The following is a 17,192-nucleotide window of genomic DNA, read 5'->3' as shown; positions in this document are numbered from 1 at the left end:
GCATTTTCATCATGTCCCATTTTATTAACTCAGGCTTTCCATGAGCAGTAAGTCCCATGTGCAGAGACCCCACTGTGTGATTAGGATCTAGCTGTGCATGACATTTTACAAATAGACATAGCCCTTACCCAGAGGACTTTGTCCAGCATGGAATATGCTGTCACATGTCTTCCTCTCCCACTTCCAAGGGCTCCAATACAATAGGCAGTTCTTTTATTTCCACCCAAGGGGTGGCCCCAAAGCCCACTCTGAGCTGACATTCTTTTACCAGAACCCCCTCAGGATCTGGAAGCTGGTCTCAGAAATCAGGTCTGTAATAGACGCTGAGGGGGAAAAAAGACCTTCCAACAGAACTTTTACTTCACAATCCATAGTTTCGTGTGCAGGTGGTGGAGTCCCCTTTGGTGCATTGGCAGTGTCAAAGTTCCTTCCCCACTCTGAACTCTAGGGTACAGATGTGGGGACCTGCATGAAAACCTCCTAAGCTTACTTTTAGCAGCTTAGGTTAAAACTTCCCCAAGGTACAAATTAATTTTATCCTTTGTCCTTGGAATATCCACTGCCACCACCAAACTCTAACTGGGTTTACTGGGAAACGTAGTTTGGACACATCTTTCCCCCCGAAAATCCTCCCAACCCTTGCACCCCACTTCCTGGGGAAGGTTTGGTAAAAATCCTCACCAATTTTCATAGGTGACCACAGACCCAAACCCTTGGATCTTAGAACAATGAAAAAGCATTTAGTTTTCTTACAAGAAGACTTTTAATAGAAGTAAAGGAATCACCTCTGTAAAATCAGGTTGGTAGATACCTTACAGGGTAATTAGATTCAAAACATAGAGAATCCCTCTCTATGGGAAACCTTAAGTTACAAAAAAAGACATACAGACAGGAATAGTCATTCTATTCAGCACAACTCTTTTTTCAGCCATTTAATGAAATCATAATCTAACACATACCTAGCTAGATTACTTACTAAAGTTCTAAGACTCCATTCCTGTTCTATCCCTGGCAAAAGTAGCATACAGACAGACACAGACCCTTTGTTTCTCTCCCTCCTCCCAGCTTTTGAAAGTATCTTGTCTCCTCATTGGTCATTTTGGTCAGGTGCCAGCGAGGTTACCTTTAGCTTCTTAACCTTTTACAGGTGAGCGGATTTTTCCTCTGGCCAGGGGGGATTTTAGTTTACCCTTCCCTTTATATTTATGACAGGCAGACAGACCTGACTTGTATCACCAGACTCCAAGACCTTTTGGAATACAGTCAGCCAGTGCATGAAGTTGCTCATCCTGCATATTCCCCATGATGTGCTCCAAGTAAGGTGACTGCTCAGGTGTTCCAAGAATATCAGTCATTCTGGTACTTCTGTAATGACATAGGCCCACCATACTGGTGAGCACTACAGAGGGGTGCCATCTTTAAGAGTACACCACCCCACCCCTGCCCACATGACCTTGTACACATGGTGCTTGTGAGGTTCCATCTGGTTTTGTCCCAGTACTGGATGGGGACAAACTTCTCAGAAAGATGATATTCCATCAAACTGTTGCCGGCACAGAGTGCCCAAGGCAAGCAACAGTAGGGGTTCGTTGCCCGGTGTGCGTCACCCAATAATCACAATGGGGTGGAGAAGCAGAGAGTTTATTTGCAGCTGTAAACAGGCCCAGGGAGACACAGCTGCCTCAAATCCTGCAGCCCCGACTGCAGATTACATCATACAATTTATACCTTTTTTCCTAACTTAGCTACAGAAGCATATACAACCAATTACCTATTGCCCTATACAATAATACAGCCAAAGCGGCCAATTAGATGTTTCCTCATTAGCATTATGTAAGCCCTGCCTTATTTGGTTGTATCTGTTCCTGTATTGCAGAAAGCTACTGCAAAACATTCCTTTCTTATCTATATGCTTACCCTGGCTGGAGCTGTCTGAAGGCTGTCTCTGAGAGCAGGCTGTCTGCTCTAAACTGTTTTTGCAGCTTTCTGTCTCTGTTTTTATACTAGTTTCCTCATAGTCTGGCATGATTACAGAAAGTTCACGGAATGGAGAGGGTTTGGTTTGTCTGGGCCTAGCGCGCGGGGGCTTCCTCCGGGCTTGTGGCCTTCCACCCTCCCGAGTTACCTAGTATGTTGCCCAATGTCACCAACAAAACTATCTGGCTACGTTTTTTTTTTCTGACCATTTTCCTCCCAACTTTTACACTGTGGGGATACCTTTCATTTTAAATTAAAGTAATTTTACTGATGATTGAGCGCTCTGTCTATGAAGTCTGTGTGAGGAGGGGAGATTCTATGCCTATGGGGAATCCCAGTAGGTATGGACTTCTGTGTGTGGCCCTCTACATTTGTGAGGGAAAGGAGGGTTCTCTGTGTATGTGATCTCTCTCTCTCTCTGTGTGGGGAGGGATGATGGGGTCCTCTGTATGGGGTGTCTGTGGGAGGAATCACTTGTATGCATGTGGTGGGAAGAGGCCAGGAGTATGTATGAAATATCTGTGTGGGGGATCCTTGTGTATGTTGGCAGGAAGGGCTCCTCTGTGTATAGGATGTCTGTACAGTATGTGGGGAGGGGGTCCTCTGTGTATGGGATGCCTGTGAGTGGGATTTATGTGGGGGGAGGAGGAAGGGGTCCTCTCTATGGGATGTCTGGGTACAGGGTCACTGTGTGGGAGCAGGGGAAAGGGGTCCACTATATGGAGTATTTGTGTGCAGTAGCCTTGTCTGGCTCTGTGTGGGATTTATGTGGGTCGAGAGGGAAGGGGTCCTCTGCGTTGTGGGGGGGAGGGAGGATCCTGTGTACAGGGGTCTCCCGAGGAGTAGCGACTGGCTCCCTGGCCCTGAGCAGAGAGACGTGGCTCCACACAGCCGCTCAGCAAGTCCGGCCCCGACTCCCACGCAGCAGGGGGCGCTGTTCGTGGTGGCGCAGGCGCGGCCTGGCTGCGGCAGGGCACCGGGGGAGGCGGTAAAGTGTGAGAGGCGGGGCGGGAGCTGGCGTTTGCAAACCCAGCGGGTCCGGGAGCGAGCCGGTGAGTGACGCCGCCGCGGGCTGGCTCCGGGCGTGACAGCGGTCCCGGTCCCGGAGCCCCGACGGCGGCTCCTGGGGCGGGGCGCAGGGACCCCCGGCTCCCAGGGCTGCGCGGGGGGCAGTTCTGGCCCGTCACCTGCCTCCTGGGGCGGGCGGTCTGGTCTCCAAGGGGGCTGCCTTGTGTCTGGGGCTGCGGCCCCCCGCCGCGAACTGCCCCGGGACGGGAGAGGCGAGCTCCACTGGGGGTCTGTGCCCCGCTGTGGGGCACGGGGCAGCCTGCGCCCCTCCGGCGGGGGTAGGGGTGGTGTCTGTGCCGCTCCGTGGGAGGGGGAGGGGGACGGTGCTGGGGTGCGCGTGAGAGCGGCCTCGCTAGGCCCAGGCTGAAGCCGCCGCAGTTTTTGTTGTAACGTGGTTGCCTAACAACGCTGAGTAGCGTCTTAAAGAGGCAGAGCCCGCGGCCGCCGCTCTGTGTGCGAGGAGCGTGTCCTGGCTCCGGGCCGCTCTCCCCTGGCTCTGCGCGGGGCTGTGCTTTATCTGTCCCCAGGCTTCACCCCGGAGCCCGGCTTAGGCCTGTCCCCTTACCGCGCTAATACACTGTGCCGGTTTTTCGCAATTTGTATCTCTGTGGTTTAATAACCAGGCATTTTAATCTTCCGTATCTCCCGTAGGACACTCTGTCATGCATCTGTTTAAAAGTATTTATTTAACTTTGGGTTCGTTTGCAATACGACAATCAATCTAAAGCTGTATAATACACATTTATTTTGGTAGCACCTTTCATACAAACCTATCTTGAACTGCTTTACAGAGTTATATAGTAGCAGTGGGAGAGGGAAATTAAGCGATATGGGCAAAGGGGGAAACAGTGATTTTCAGATGAGATTTGAAAAGAAGTGGAGAATTGGAGGGAAAAGGTCCAGCAGGAAGCACCTTACTGATGGGAAGAGCTGCAGAAAGAAGAGGCTATTCTTATTACTGTTCAAAGGGATAGTGGGGAGGCAAGTGCTGACCGTTTTGAAAAAAACAGGAAGTATTGTTGAAACATTTAAAATAACTTTTTAATATAACAGCTCTGTGGCTGTGTAATCTGTAAATGCAGTGACTAAATGTGGCATCAAATTGTGGTAAACATGTTTTTTTTCTTTTCTTTAAATGTATCTGTTCTCCGCCCCCCCTCCCCCAATCCTCTTGGGGATGTTACAATAGAGTTGATGGGACTTGTGATTGTGTGTTCTTTTCTCATAGCAGCATTCTTCTTGCAGTACTGTACTAGTGGCAGTATTGTATACATAAATAGAAATGCAAGAGATCAGCTTGGATTTTGCTGATCAGTTTTCTTCCTTTGAAGTCTGGCATGGATTTGGAGAAGAGTGATGTGGGGGGGGGAGAAAGAGAGAGGGAACATGTTGGAGAGACTCTTCTTCACATAAACAATAAAATAGACACAGTGTACATGTAGGTGCCTTCACAACATCTTAAGGTATGGCTACACTTGCAGATGTAGAGCGCTGTGAGTTAAACCCGCCTTCGTACAGCGCAGTAGGGAAAGCGCTGCAGTCTGTCACACTGACAGCTGCAAGTGCATTGGCGTGGCCACATTTGTGGCACTTACAACGGCATTGGGAGTGGTGCATTGTGGGCAGCTATCCCACAGAGCACCTCTTCCCATTCTGGCGCTGTGGCTTGTGGGAAGGGGGAGGGGAATGCGGGGCATCCTGTCTCAACATCCCGTGATGCGTCGGTTCGCACCCCAACATTCTCTTTGCTTCTGTCCGCATTTGGTGCCATCTTTCAACAGTTTTTGTTCTGCGCACTCTGTCTTCCCTTTTGGTCTGCGGGAATGGAGCCCAAACTGCTGAGAAATGTGCTGACGAGTCTCACCAGCACGTCACGTTTGGCAGTCGAGTTCTTCCTTAAGATGCAAAGTGACAGTGAGGACTCTGACGACGATATTGACTCAAGTAATGCAAATAACACAAGTTTGCTTGTGGCATTCACGGACATGCTCACCACCGTGGAACGCTGCTTTTGGGCTTGGGAAACAAGCACTGAATGGTGGGATCACATCGTCATGCAAGTCTGGGATGACGAGAAGTGGCTGCAGAATTTTCGGATGAGAAAAACCACTTTCATGGGACTGTGTGAGGAGCTTGCCCCCACCCTGCGGTGCGAGGACACGAGATTGAGAGGTGCCCTGATGGTGGAGAAGTGGGTGGCTATTGCAATCTGGAAGCTGGCAACTCCAGACAGCTACCAATTGGTCGCTAACCAGTTTGGAGTGGGGAAGTCGACCGTTGGCATCGTGTTGATGCAAGTTTGCAGGGCCATTAATCGCATCCTGCTCAGAAGAACCGTGACTCCGGGTAACGTGCATGACATTGTGGCTGGCTTTACACAAATGGGTTTTCCTAACTGCGGAGAGGCGATAGATGGGACGGGCGTTCCAATTCTGGCACCAGCCCACCTAGCTTCTGAGTACGTTAATCGGAAAGGCTATTTCTCTGTGGTTCTCAAGCGCTTGTGGATCACCGTGGGCATTTCATTGACATTAATGCAGGCTGGCCCAGAAAGGTGCACGACGCATGCATCTTTCGTAACACTGGCCTGTTCAGGAAGCTGCAAGTTGGGACTTTTTCCCCAGACCAGAAGATCACCGTAAGGGAAGTCGAAATGCCCATTGTGATCCTTGGAGATCCCGCTTACCCTTTGATGCTGTGGCTCATGAAACCCTACATAGGGAGCCTTGACAGCAGCAAGGAGCTGTTCAACAACAGGCTGAGCCAGTGCAGAATGACTGTGGAGTGTGCTTTTGGCCGTTTAAAGGGTCACTGGAACTCTCTGTATGGGAAGCTGGACCTGGCCAATGACAGCATCCCCATGGTTATATCCGCGCGCTGCACCCTCCATAACATTTGTGAAGGGAAGGGTGAAAGATTCACTCATGCATGGAATTCGGAGGTTCAGCACCTGGAGGTTGAATTTGAACAGCCAGAGAGCAGGGCTATTAGAGGGGCCCAGCGTGGGGCTGCAAGGATTAGGGATGTCTTAAGGGAGCAATTTGAGGCTGAAAGCCAACAGTAATGTCTGGGGTGGTTCCCTGCACGGGAGTGAAGTGCGGTAGGAATCTGTGTTTGCTACCTATGATACACTGACTTGCAGTGCTTGCTTTCCTGGGCAAAGGTTTCTTTTATGTTATGCAATAATAAAGAATGTTTTCAAAGCCAAAAAATCAATTTATTGAAAAGAAACACAACACAACTGCTTGGGAAACACCAAGGGCAAGGGGGTAGGATGGGGTGGGGTGGGATGGGGAACGGTACAATCACAGATTTGCGTATGTCCTGTCTGGAGTGCTGTGCAATGCATGCTGCACTTCAGGATGGCTATGCTGCATGGTGATGAGGGTTGAGTGCAGTGGGTAAGGGTAGTAGTTTTCAGGGCTGGGTGGTGAAGCTACAGGTGTTGGAGGCAGCTGGTGGCGGTAAGAACCCGGATGTTGGGGAAAGTGGTTTGGAGGTGACATGGTGGCAGAAGGGAAGGAGTTTTGGGACAAAGGCTGTTGGGGGAGTTGGGGGCAGGCGCGGTAGTGCTCCGCCTGCATGGCTACGAGTGCCTGGATCGAGTCTGCTTGGCGCTCCATGATGCTTATCAGCTGCTCTGTGCTTTGGTGCTGACGATCCGCATTGAGCTGGCGGACCCTCCTTTCACTTTCCCACTGCTCCTGCACTTTTTTATTTTAATTAATTGAATGCTGCATGACTTCATGCAGCATGTCCTCTTTGCTTCTACGTGGCCTCTTCCTGATTCTTTGCAGCCTCTCGGCCATTGATAAAACGGTTGGCTGAGATCTCAAGGTTGCATCTGTAAAGGCAAAATACAACACTTAACAGAGGCAGCATTGTTCACACCAGACAGAGCAATGATTTCCCCGTACTCAAGGGCAATCACAGTAGCATAATTTGCCTGTCCCAAAGCGAGCGCACATAACCCACGGGAGCCCTAAAATGGTGAGTAAACACAGGGTCAAGTGTGACTGATTGTTTCATGGCTGTACTGTCCTCTGGGTTTCTGTGTCTTGCGGAGAGCCAACTTCGCCAGGGGGCCCATGTACTGAACACTGTCCCCACATTTTCGCTGCTGAGGGTGACCAGGGAAACAAGGGAGGGTCTTCTACTGCAATGCGGCTTCCGCCCTGGCCCATATGCAGCTTGCCTGTGTGCAACAATGGTCCCCCTGCTCCTCACGGCACAGTGCCGCGGACAAGTTAGCCTTACTGGGATGAGGACAACAGTGGCTCTGCCAAAAAACCTGGGCAAGTGCATTGCCCAAGTTCTGGCTGAGACCTTTGAAGGGATCACTGAGGCTGATTACCGTGATGTGAGAGAGCATATCAATGCCCTATTCCGCATCTAGGTATGCATGCAGCCCTAACCCTCCTCGTCCCAAGAGCCCACACTGAATAATTTCTTTCCCAAAATAAAAGCCGGTTATCGGGAACCTCCTCTGGTGTTTGTCCTTCCTCAAGTGCCGGCCGCCACGACTGGCTACCTTCCTTCTGGCTTGAGAACAGCTCCTGGCTGCATGCGTCTAGGGATTCTGGGGTATCTTCCTCCACCAGAGCACCCTCACTCCTGCTTTGCTGCTCCTCCTCCTTCTCCTGCCTTGTTGCACTGGCCTCTGAGGTGTCTATGGTGGTACTCGCCATGGAGGTGGGGTCGCCCCTAGGTATCGTGTCCAGCTCTTTGTAAAAACGGCAGGTCGCGGGGGCAGCACCGGAGCGGCTGTTTGCCTCTTGGGCTTTGCGGTAGGCATACTGCAGCTCCTTCACTTTAACCCTGCACTTCAGTGCGTCCCGGTCATGGCCCCTCTCCAGCATGGCCCTTGATATCTGCCTGAAGATATCATAATTCCTGCAGCTGGAGCGCAGCTGAGACTGGACAGCTTCCTCCCCCCCAAACACTGATGAGGTCCAGCACCTTGCCATTGCTCCATACGGGTGCTTGCCTGGTGCATGGAGGCATGGTCATCTGGAAAGATTTGCTGAGAGCACTCCATGCCTGGCTGAGCCAACAGGAAGGGGATTTTCAAAATTCCCAGAGAATTTAAAAGGCGGGTCTGACGGTTGGTCACCTGAGGGCAGGGCAGTAGAGTTCAAAGTGATGACCAGAGTGGCTAGAACAGGCATTGTGGAATACTTCTGGAGGCCGATCACAGTGCAATAACAGACCAGGGCATCCACACTGGTGCTGCGGTGCTCCAGCAGTGGTGCAGCAAACATTATTCCATCCACCGAGGTGGAGTACCAGCAGCGCTGTAGCCGCAAAGACCGAGCGCTCTACATGCCTTGCCAGTGTGGACAGGTAGTGAGGTAGGGCTCCCGGGGCTCCTTTATTACGCTATAACTCACAAGTGTAGCCAAGCCCTTAGTATAGTGAATCACGTTTAGGCACCAGTCCTGCATAGATGTGTGCCCATGCTTAATTTTAATGTGTAGTCCTACTGAAATCAGTAGGACTACTTAAGTAAAATTAGGATCAGATTGGAGGGTTGGGACCTTAGCTGCTTAGCTGTTAGAAGGAAAATCAGCAAGAGTGTTTCCCTTCTTGATTATTTTCTTTTCTCTGCTCTGTGTCATGCTTTATATATCTCTAAATTGCACTCCACTAGTTGACTCTGTAATTATCATTAGGTATCACTTATGCAAATTTCCTTTTTTAGATGTTAACATGTTTTGCTCTTCGGTAAACTAAATGTTACACTGAGTTACGTTTTTTTTAGTCGATAACTAAACATAGCAGCACTTAACATAATACTTAACACTTATATAGTGCAATGCTTCTCTGAAGTGCTAAAAAAACGTAACTCAGCGTAACATTTAGTTTACCAAAGAGCAAAACATGTTAACATCTAAAAAAGGAAATTTGCATAAGTGATACCTAATGATAATTAAAGAGTCAACTAGTGGAGTGCAATTTAGAGATATATAAAGCATAACATAGAGCAGAGAACAAGAAAATAATCAAGAAGGGAAACACTCTAGCTGATATATCTGAGAGGCATAGGTGTATGCTATCAGAAAATCATTTTTATAAGAGTATCCTTTAAATACTATCTTCTGAAATATATTTTAAAATATTCCTTTAAAAATTGTTACAGGTTTTTCTTCTTCCCTGGTTTATGTTTAGAAGGGTTTTTGGTTGGGCCTGAGAGCAACACCACCAAGTATGCTCAGATCCCAATCTCCCGGCTCTGCCTTTTGCTCTGCACACAGCTGCCTGGTGATTGCTGCTGCTTCATTTTCGGCTCTGCTGCTTTTACTAGTAATAACCTTCCTGAAGGGTCTAGAAAAGTGTGTGTGTGTGTGGTCAACAAAACAGTGAAAATGGTGATACACAAAGTGCTGTCAAATGCACAAATTAAATGGGAAAAAAAAAGATTTTTTTTTCTCTAGTATATGTGAATTATAGTAATTTGTGGTCCTAATACCAGAATAAGCTCTATTTGGGGATCTCTGTAAACCACATGGAGCCCAACTGAGGTTAATGGAGCTCCGTATGATTTTAGGGGTTTAACACCCACAAAATTCTTTGCAGGATTGGGGCCTAAGGGGTTATTTATAATTCTAGAAGAAACATTTTCAGATGAAAGTATGATTTGCATGTTGAGGATGTCCCTTTAATCCTCACAGCATCCCTGTTCAGAAAGTAATTTACTTTGATATCTTTTGGCTAGTTTCTAAATTTTTCTTGGAAAAAAAAATTGAATGCTGAAAAAATGAAATTGGGTGCTTTTTCTGTGGTTTTGAACTAAAAAACCAGAAACTATTAAAAATGAGATGACCTCTTAAGCTGCTACTATAGATCACAAAATTGAATAGAAATAAATCATTCACATTTTTATTAAGCAAATATATTTTCTGAACCAATGTATACAACAACCCTCAAAATGTTAATCGTTTGCTTTTGAAGTACAAGTAAACTTCATGTTTTCTCCTATTCTTCCCCTTTTCTCTCTCCTTGCACCCTTTTTTTTTCCTGTATAACAAATCCTTTCTAATAATTTGTTTGGCAGTTGGCTCTCGTGTTTCTTTCACAGGGCTTATGAATTCATGCACATTTTTAAAAAGGTCTACCAAGGAAAAAGGAGTGAGGTATAAAACATCTAATTATTTCCCCAGCCAAATTCTGTCAGCCTTCCTTGCCTTTTTAGCCACGTGAAAGATGGCATCCTGAATCAACAATGCTAGTATGTTTGATTAATTTGTTTTACTCAGGGTGGAGTTTGAGCTTTCTTCACTTTCAGTTGAATACTGAATAGATACCTTATCTTTGTTTTGTAATTCTTCATGATGCTTTTCAGCAGTCTCTGCTAGAAAGTAAAAAAAAAATTAGTGTGTTCATATTATCTGTATTAGAGCTTACCAACATCCACTTACCAATTTTTAAAATCTCTTGAACCAGGTTTGGCATCATCATACTATTGTGCTGTTACTTGAAACAGAACTCTTTTGGAAACAATCCCAGTATTTATATATGCTAATCTAAGTGAAGGTCAGAAATTCAATTGCCACAGTCGAATGAGACTTCTTTTGGTGCATGACTGGCACTGCGTTGGTATTCTTGCAGGTGAGTATGCTGCAATAGATAGCTGATGTGAGCAAACATGGAATAGTAGGGTGCTTACCATGAAAGATTACTTTTTCCATTCAAAATAACTTTTGTGATTCAGTGATCCTTCTGTAGTGTTGCAAGGCTGAATATAATATAAGTATGTGGCTGGGAACATGTGTTCTCTTCATGCTACTTTTATCCTTTGACTTTATCAGTATGCAAAACTAATGAGATTAAGGATTTAGGACAATCAGATGCGGAATTTATTTTCAGAATTGATTGACCTATATCAGTAGAAAGACAACTGGGCTGTCCCAGGACTGCCTCCTTTACGAGAACCGCCTAATATTTTTACAAGAATAACATTATATATTCAATGCAATTGCTTTTTCCTAAGATTTTACTGTAACTCAGGAGTCAATATTTATTTGCTATCACATCACACTGCACATACATTTCATTTTTTTGCAGTGATTTCTTTCTTTCCTTATAAAGCAGATATCCGCAGATTTGTAGTGCTCTGCATGTGGGATGGATTTAAGTGGAAGGTCACAACTTTATTAATTTAACACTGGGAAGGGGTGCTGTATCTCCTTTACCCGTTCTGACATTCCAGGCATTTAATTGGGTGCAGTGTGGGGTTAAAGAGCTCCCACTTTGTCACAAGTACTTTGGGGTGGACCTGCTTAGGCCCACCACTAGGTTTCAGCTCACTTTTGATTCTAGGTATGGGGATGGATAGGGTGAGAGAGCAAAGCAGCTAATCTGGTCTCCTATCCCCAGCCAGTGGGAAGATGGTGGATGGCGGACCTGAGGGGGCAGTCGCTTTCTTGGAGCGCATGCACTCTCATATCCCCCATTCTTCCTTCAGAGCACTGCTTACATCCCCCTGTTGACTGTGGGAAAGGGGGTATGTTCATTTTATGTCTCTGCTAGTATAGTTTCAACAGTAAGCTTACAAAGTGAATTCTGTGCAATTTATACTTAGGCCCAGATACTGCAAACACTTACCCATGTGCTTAATTTTACTCCCTTAAGTAGCTCCTTTGACTTCAAAGGGGCTACTAAAGTGATTATAATTAAACACATGAATAATGGTTGAAGGATTTGGGATTGTAATTATCACTTTAGTTTGAAGTACCATTTATGTGTACTCTTTATAGACTTAACCTTATAAACCCTTACTCCCAACACAGTGGAACTACTCGCATAAATAAAGATTAGCAGGATTTAGCCTTGTATGCAGTTCATTGTCATTCTTTTCATACTCTGCTTTTATTTAGATAGAATGTCATTTAAACATCATATTGAAGAATTTACTAACTTCTAACTATTGGGCCAAACTCATCTCACCTGTAACTTCACTGTCATGAATTTGACCTATTTGAATTTGTATTTTGATACTACTTAGAGGCATAGATGCTGGAACTAGAGGTGGGGGGTGCTGCCACACCCCCTGGCTTGAAATGCTGTCCATTATATACAGGGTTTACAGTTTGGTTCAATGGCTCTCAGCACACCCACTATAAAACATGTTCCAGCACCCCTGCTTAGAGGCCCCAACTGAGATCAGGGCTGCTATGTACTAAATAGACATTGTACTAACATGAAGTCAAAGAAGGTCCCTGCTCTGAGGTGCTAACAACTAAATTGACAAGACAGACACTGGGGGTGTGTGTGGGGAAATAATTGGAAGCCTTCTCTTGATCTACAAAACTTTTATAATTTTATGATATCTAAATAAAAGCAAAGTATGAAAAGGGAGCCAATTAATAAACTGCACTTGAGGTGAAATTCCTGCTAACCTTTACTCATGCAAGTAGTTCCACTGACTTTGTTGGGAATCAGGGTTTATAGGGTATTAAGTTATAAAGCTATTTCTGCAAAACTAGTAACAACATTTAAAAAAGTTGGGCACTTTGCTTATCGATCATATTAAGGTCCCAAACGTGAAAACATTTATGCATGTGCTTGAAGTTAAGCGTGTGTAAGTGATTGCAGGATTGAGGTTTAAAGCAACAACAGTGAACTGGAGTTTCATTACTCATAAAATAATCAGTTATTGGAACACAATACAATTATAATGCATCATATCAACTATAGGCTCTATAATGGGTCTCTTTCCCTTCTCCTTTGCATTATTTTGACTAGTAATCTTGATGTTTTTCTCCCCTCCTCCTATAGGTGGAAAATGTGGGAGGACATGGCATTCCTCTGACCTAATTCCCAATTTAAACTGCTAAACTAATCAGTGCTAAATATTCTTTTCAGCGATTTTAGCAGTTGAAAATCTGTCATATTTAGGAGCTGCTCATTATTGTTCTCTTACTGGATTAAATTATTTTGTTAAAGAAAAATCTTTTAAAAGAGAATAGAATAATCTATATTTGAAAAATTATTGGGACTGTCTTTTGGAATCTTAATTTCTCTCTGAAGAGAAATTTCAAAGGCTGCAACGTTTTAGATCAGATATCTCTAGGGCGGAGGTTGTCTTTTACAATTTTTTAACGTTTGCACCTCTTAGGCATATCGATGCAATAATTTGATGACTAAACTTGAGTTGATTAAGGCTATTAATAGTTTAACTGAGCGTATATTTCTGCCTATACTGAAGAGGAACCATATTAGTACAATGATATGTATCTTTCCTAGAATTGAAGAAATGATGGCAAATGATTTAGACCAGTTTATTGAAGATCAAAAGGCCAAGTTGGCACAAGACAAAGCAGAACTTGAAAATGATCCTCCTTATATGGAGATAAGGGTAAGACTACTACATTATTTTCCTATTTCAAACGCTTTTATTGTTGGAATCTTGGTTTAAGTTTGCTTCTATTGTACTGATAAGAGTTTCTTCTTTATAAAGGTATTGTATTACTGAGTTACCTGTTGGAGAAAGACCCATTAGAAATTATTTTACATCTGTGCTTATAGGGACACTGTCAAATCAAATTTGCCACCACATTTAACTTTTAAATAAATATTCACAAATGTGAAGACCAGTATAAAACTTATAAATTCGAATGGAAGCCAACCCAAGTATTGCCCTCATACATCAGAACCTCAAAGTAAAATTGCCTTGAAATGAATGTCTGCTTTCATTATCCAAGCTTAAAGAATACAAAAAATAAACAATACAAATAGAATGAACAAATAAGTAAATAAATAATTTTTAATGGTCAGTTCAGTAAGGTACTATTCAGACCACAGGTAATAACACTAAAAATATTAAATTTTTAACTTGATAGTTTCTTCATTATTACTATGATATATTTTTGAGTATTTTGTGTCTCAGGTATTTGCTGTTTATTTAGAACCACACTAAACAATGTCAAATTTTTTTTGCTCTATTTAAAAAATATAGTCATAGGTAAATTTTCTTAGTGTTTTTGCCATGTGAAATTTATTTACTGTTTTATTTTTGTACAGATTATCATAATCAGGGATTGTCACTATTTATTCAAAAACTTTTCACTTAAACAATACTTCAGAATTATTTCAAAATAGAGAAACCCCCCTGTGTTGTCAAGAAGTTGTATTTAGCATTGCAGCATCGAGACTCCATGAGGTATCAAAAGTATTTTTTCTTGTAAAAAGTACTGATAAAGTCCCCAGTCTTGCAAATATGTAAACATGTGCATAACTTTACTGACATGAGTAGTCTCATTGACATCAGTGGGCCTTCTCACATGAGTAAAATTATGCACATGCATGTGTTTGCAAGAGTAGGGCTGAATTCATTGTTAGAAATGCATCTGAATGATGATATGAGCTGGAACATGCAGGTACCTATGGGAGGATGTCCAATAAATATGTTTTTCCACCAATATTGCTCAAAAGTTTCCAAACACATACAATCATCAAGAAAGGGATTTGGGAATCATCAAGAAAGAGATAGATAATAAGACAGAAAATATCATATTGCTTCTATATGAATCCATGGTACCCCCACATCTTGAATACTGTGTGCAGATGTGGTCGCCCCATGTCAAAAAAGATGTATTGGAATTGGAAAAGGTTCAGAAAAGGGCTACAAAAATGATTAGGGGTATAGAACGGCTTCCGTATGAGGAGAGATTAATAAGACTGGGACTTTTCAGCTTAGAAAAGAGGCGACTAAGGGGGGATATGATAGAGGTCTATTAAAATCATGACTGGTATAGAGAAAGTAAATAAGGAAGTGTTATTTACTTCTTCTCATAATACAAGAACAAGGAGCCACCAAATGAAATTAATAGGTAGCAGGTTTAAAACAAACACAAGAAAGTATTTTTTCACGCAAGGCACTGTCAACCTCTGGAACTCCTTGCCAGAGGGTGTTGTGAAGGCCAATACTATAGCGGGGTTCAAAAGGGAACTAGATAGATTCATGGAAGATAGGTCCATCAATGGCTATTAGCCAGGATGGGCAGGAATGGTGTCCCTAGCCTCTGTTTGCCAGAAGCTGAGATTGGGTGACAGGGCATGGATGATTTGATGATAACCTGTCTGTTCATTCCCCCGGGGCACCTGCCATTGGCCACTGTCAGAGGACAGGATGCTGGGTTTGATGGACCTTTGGTAGACCCAGTATGGCCGTTCTTATGTTCTTAATATTTTGGAAAGGGTCAGAAAACTAAAGACTTGCCTTACCCCTGTTGACAACTTTGCTAGCTTTTCACTGGTGCTTATAATGTGATTTGAGACTGGGGCTACATATGGAAGAAGGTTCTCTTTAAAAACTTGGGCTGGCATACCCCTGGCCCTGTTTGAGTGCTATGCACCTAATTCTAAAGCTATAAAGATCTGATAATCTTGCAGATCACCTTAATTTGCTCAGTAATGGGAGTACTTACATGGAGAAAGTTTTATGCTTTCCTATGATTTCTATGACTCTGTCCTAGCTATCCTGAATCATGCCCTTGATGAAGAGAAGGTTTTGGTTAGTCAGCATTGTATGTGTGCACCTGTTGGTTCCGACCTATAAAGCCCTAACTGGCTTGGGGACTTGCCTACCTTCTTCAGTATGTAAGAGAAAGAGTTGCTGGTAAGACTTCCTCTGAGTCAGGTTGAGACTTTGGAATTTGCTATCCTACCTAGTCTGCATATTGATATCTAGGGCACACTGCAAAACATATCTGGTCAGATGTTTGGGGGTGGGTTGTGGTTTGGGTATGTTTGGAGATTGTTTTGTTCACAAATAAACATTCCATTATGGATGTTGCCAACCCAAGTATTGCAGTGTTGAAATTGAAGTAAAATTTCAAAATGTTTATAAGCACTTTTATTGTCCAAAATGACATGTGTGATCAGAGAGAGTCTTCCATTTTGTTAATTAGTAGTATTTAATTACAAATACACAGGTTACAGCTACTGTCTGCAGAACACTCGGAAATAATCCACACATCAGCATGATAAATTTCAATACTAATTGACTGCAGTCTTGAACGAATATGCTTGGCTAAATGTGTCTCAAATCATGTTCTGAGACAAAGATTTAATTTAGTCTTTGTGGGAGGGGTTTGTCTCTCACTTCACTCAAGCAATATTTCAAATGGAGGGAATTCATTGCTTTTCACTTTCAAAGGGGGATGCAAAAATTAGTTTGGGGTGGGGCTGTTGACTGTCTTTCAGTTACCAAGTCTAATAATTTTTGGTGCTTATTGAATTGGTAGCCAATGAACCTCAAACACAAGCCCTACTTTAAAGTTAAGTAGATTACTTCTAATTAAACTTTCCTTTCCATCTCATGCATCCCATTATCCTGCCTGCAGTTGATTTTTAGGTTCCTGTTCGCCTAACCTGGGACTCTTTTTCTGGGATGGTGGGGGAAGGTTAGTTAGAGTTCCTGCTTCTAGAATACGCTTTTTTTGCAGTTCACCAATCCTGTATTTATTCCTCCCCTTCCCCTGCCTGCTGTCCTGTGCCACTCTTCAATTTGTCTCTTTGCTGTGTTTCCTATTTCTTGTTTCACCCATTATAATCTTATTCCCTCTTCCTGGTGTCTCTTGCATGGTCCTCGTGTTTTCTTGCATGACTATGTACCCGTGATTTTCTATAATAGCTTCATTTTCAGGGTGCTGAGAGGAGGCAGGCTTTCATCTTTGCCTCCCCTAAAGTTAGTGCCTAACTGCTGTTCAGAGCTACTTTTTAATATCCGTGAAATATACTGTCTATTAAATGTATTAAATAACCAAAACCCTTTTTTGCAGTCAAAAGTTAAATAATGTTATTTCAAGTATGTTATGGCTATTTCCCTTATCTATTCTTGCAAAGACATACATTTTTTTCTTTTCAGAGCAAAGGTGCAGAGAAGCTTTCTGAGACCAGCAAAGTGTTAATCTCTATGGCTAAAGAAAATATACCACCAAACAGTCAACAGAACTATTTTCTAGGTATGATATGTCTTTAATACATATCATTTTTAGGTGTAGATAGTGAAGTGCTATCTTAGAGATCTTTGCACAACTTAGAAAAAATGAATTCTTTGGACTCTTAATTATAGGAGCATCACAATAATTCAGGGACTTAGTGTTTATATCCTTTTAAACATCTTGAGTTTTTTGAGGTTGCAT

At 43.6% G+C, this 17,192-nt stretch overlaps 1 protein-coding gene across 10 annotated transcripts in view; it reads left to right on the top strand.

Annotated features, from left to right (window-relative positions):
• The first annotated feature begins 2,938 nt into the window (after nt 1-2,938).
• Nucleotides 2,939-17,192, top strand: part of CSPP1 (centrosome and spindle pole associated protein 1) — a 179,546-nt gene continuing 165,292 nt past the window's right edge. For 9 of the 10 annotated variants that reach the window (XM_048840881.2, XM_048840878.2, XM_048840876.2 and 6 more), the window contains exons 1-4: nt 2,939-3,029; nt 10,489-10,653; nt 13,291-13,402; nt 16,916-17,012. In XM_048840881.2, coding sequence (XP_048696838.1) covers nt 13,301-13,402; nt 16,916-17,012 — 199 coding nt within the window. In that variant the 5' untranslated portion in view covers nt 2,939-3,029; nt 10,489-10,653; nt 13,291-13,300. The remainder of the gene's footprint in view (nt 3,030-10,488; nt 10,654-13,290; nt 13,403-16,915; nt 17,013-17,192) is intronic. The other variant, XM_048840871.2, reaches the window with a different exon arrangement.

The sequence above is a fragment of the Caretta caretta genome, chromosome 2 (genome assembly GCF_965140235.1).
Source record: "Caretta caretta isolate rCarCar2 chromosome 2, rCarCar1.hap1, whole genome shotgun sequence".
Classification (NCBI taxonomy): Eukaryota; Metazoa; Chordata; order Testudines; family Cheloniidae; genus Caretta; species Caretta caretta.
Note: the sequence above shows the minus strand (reverse complement) of the source record. Positions and strands in the feature narration are given on the sequence as shown.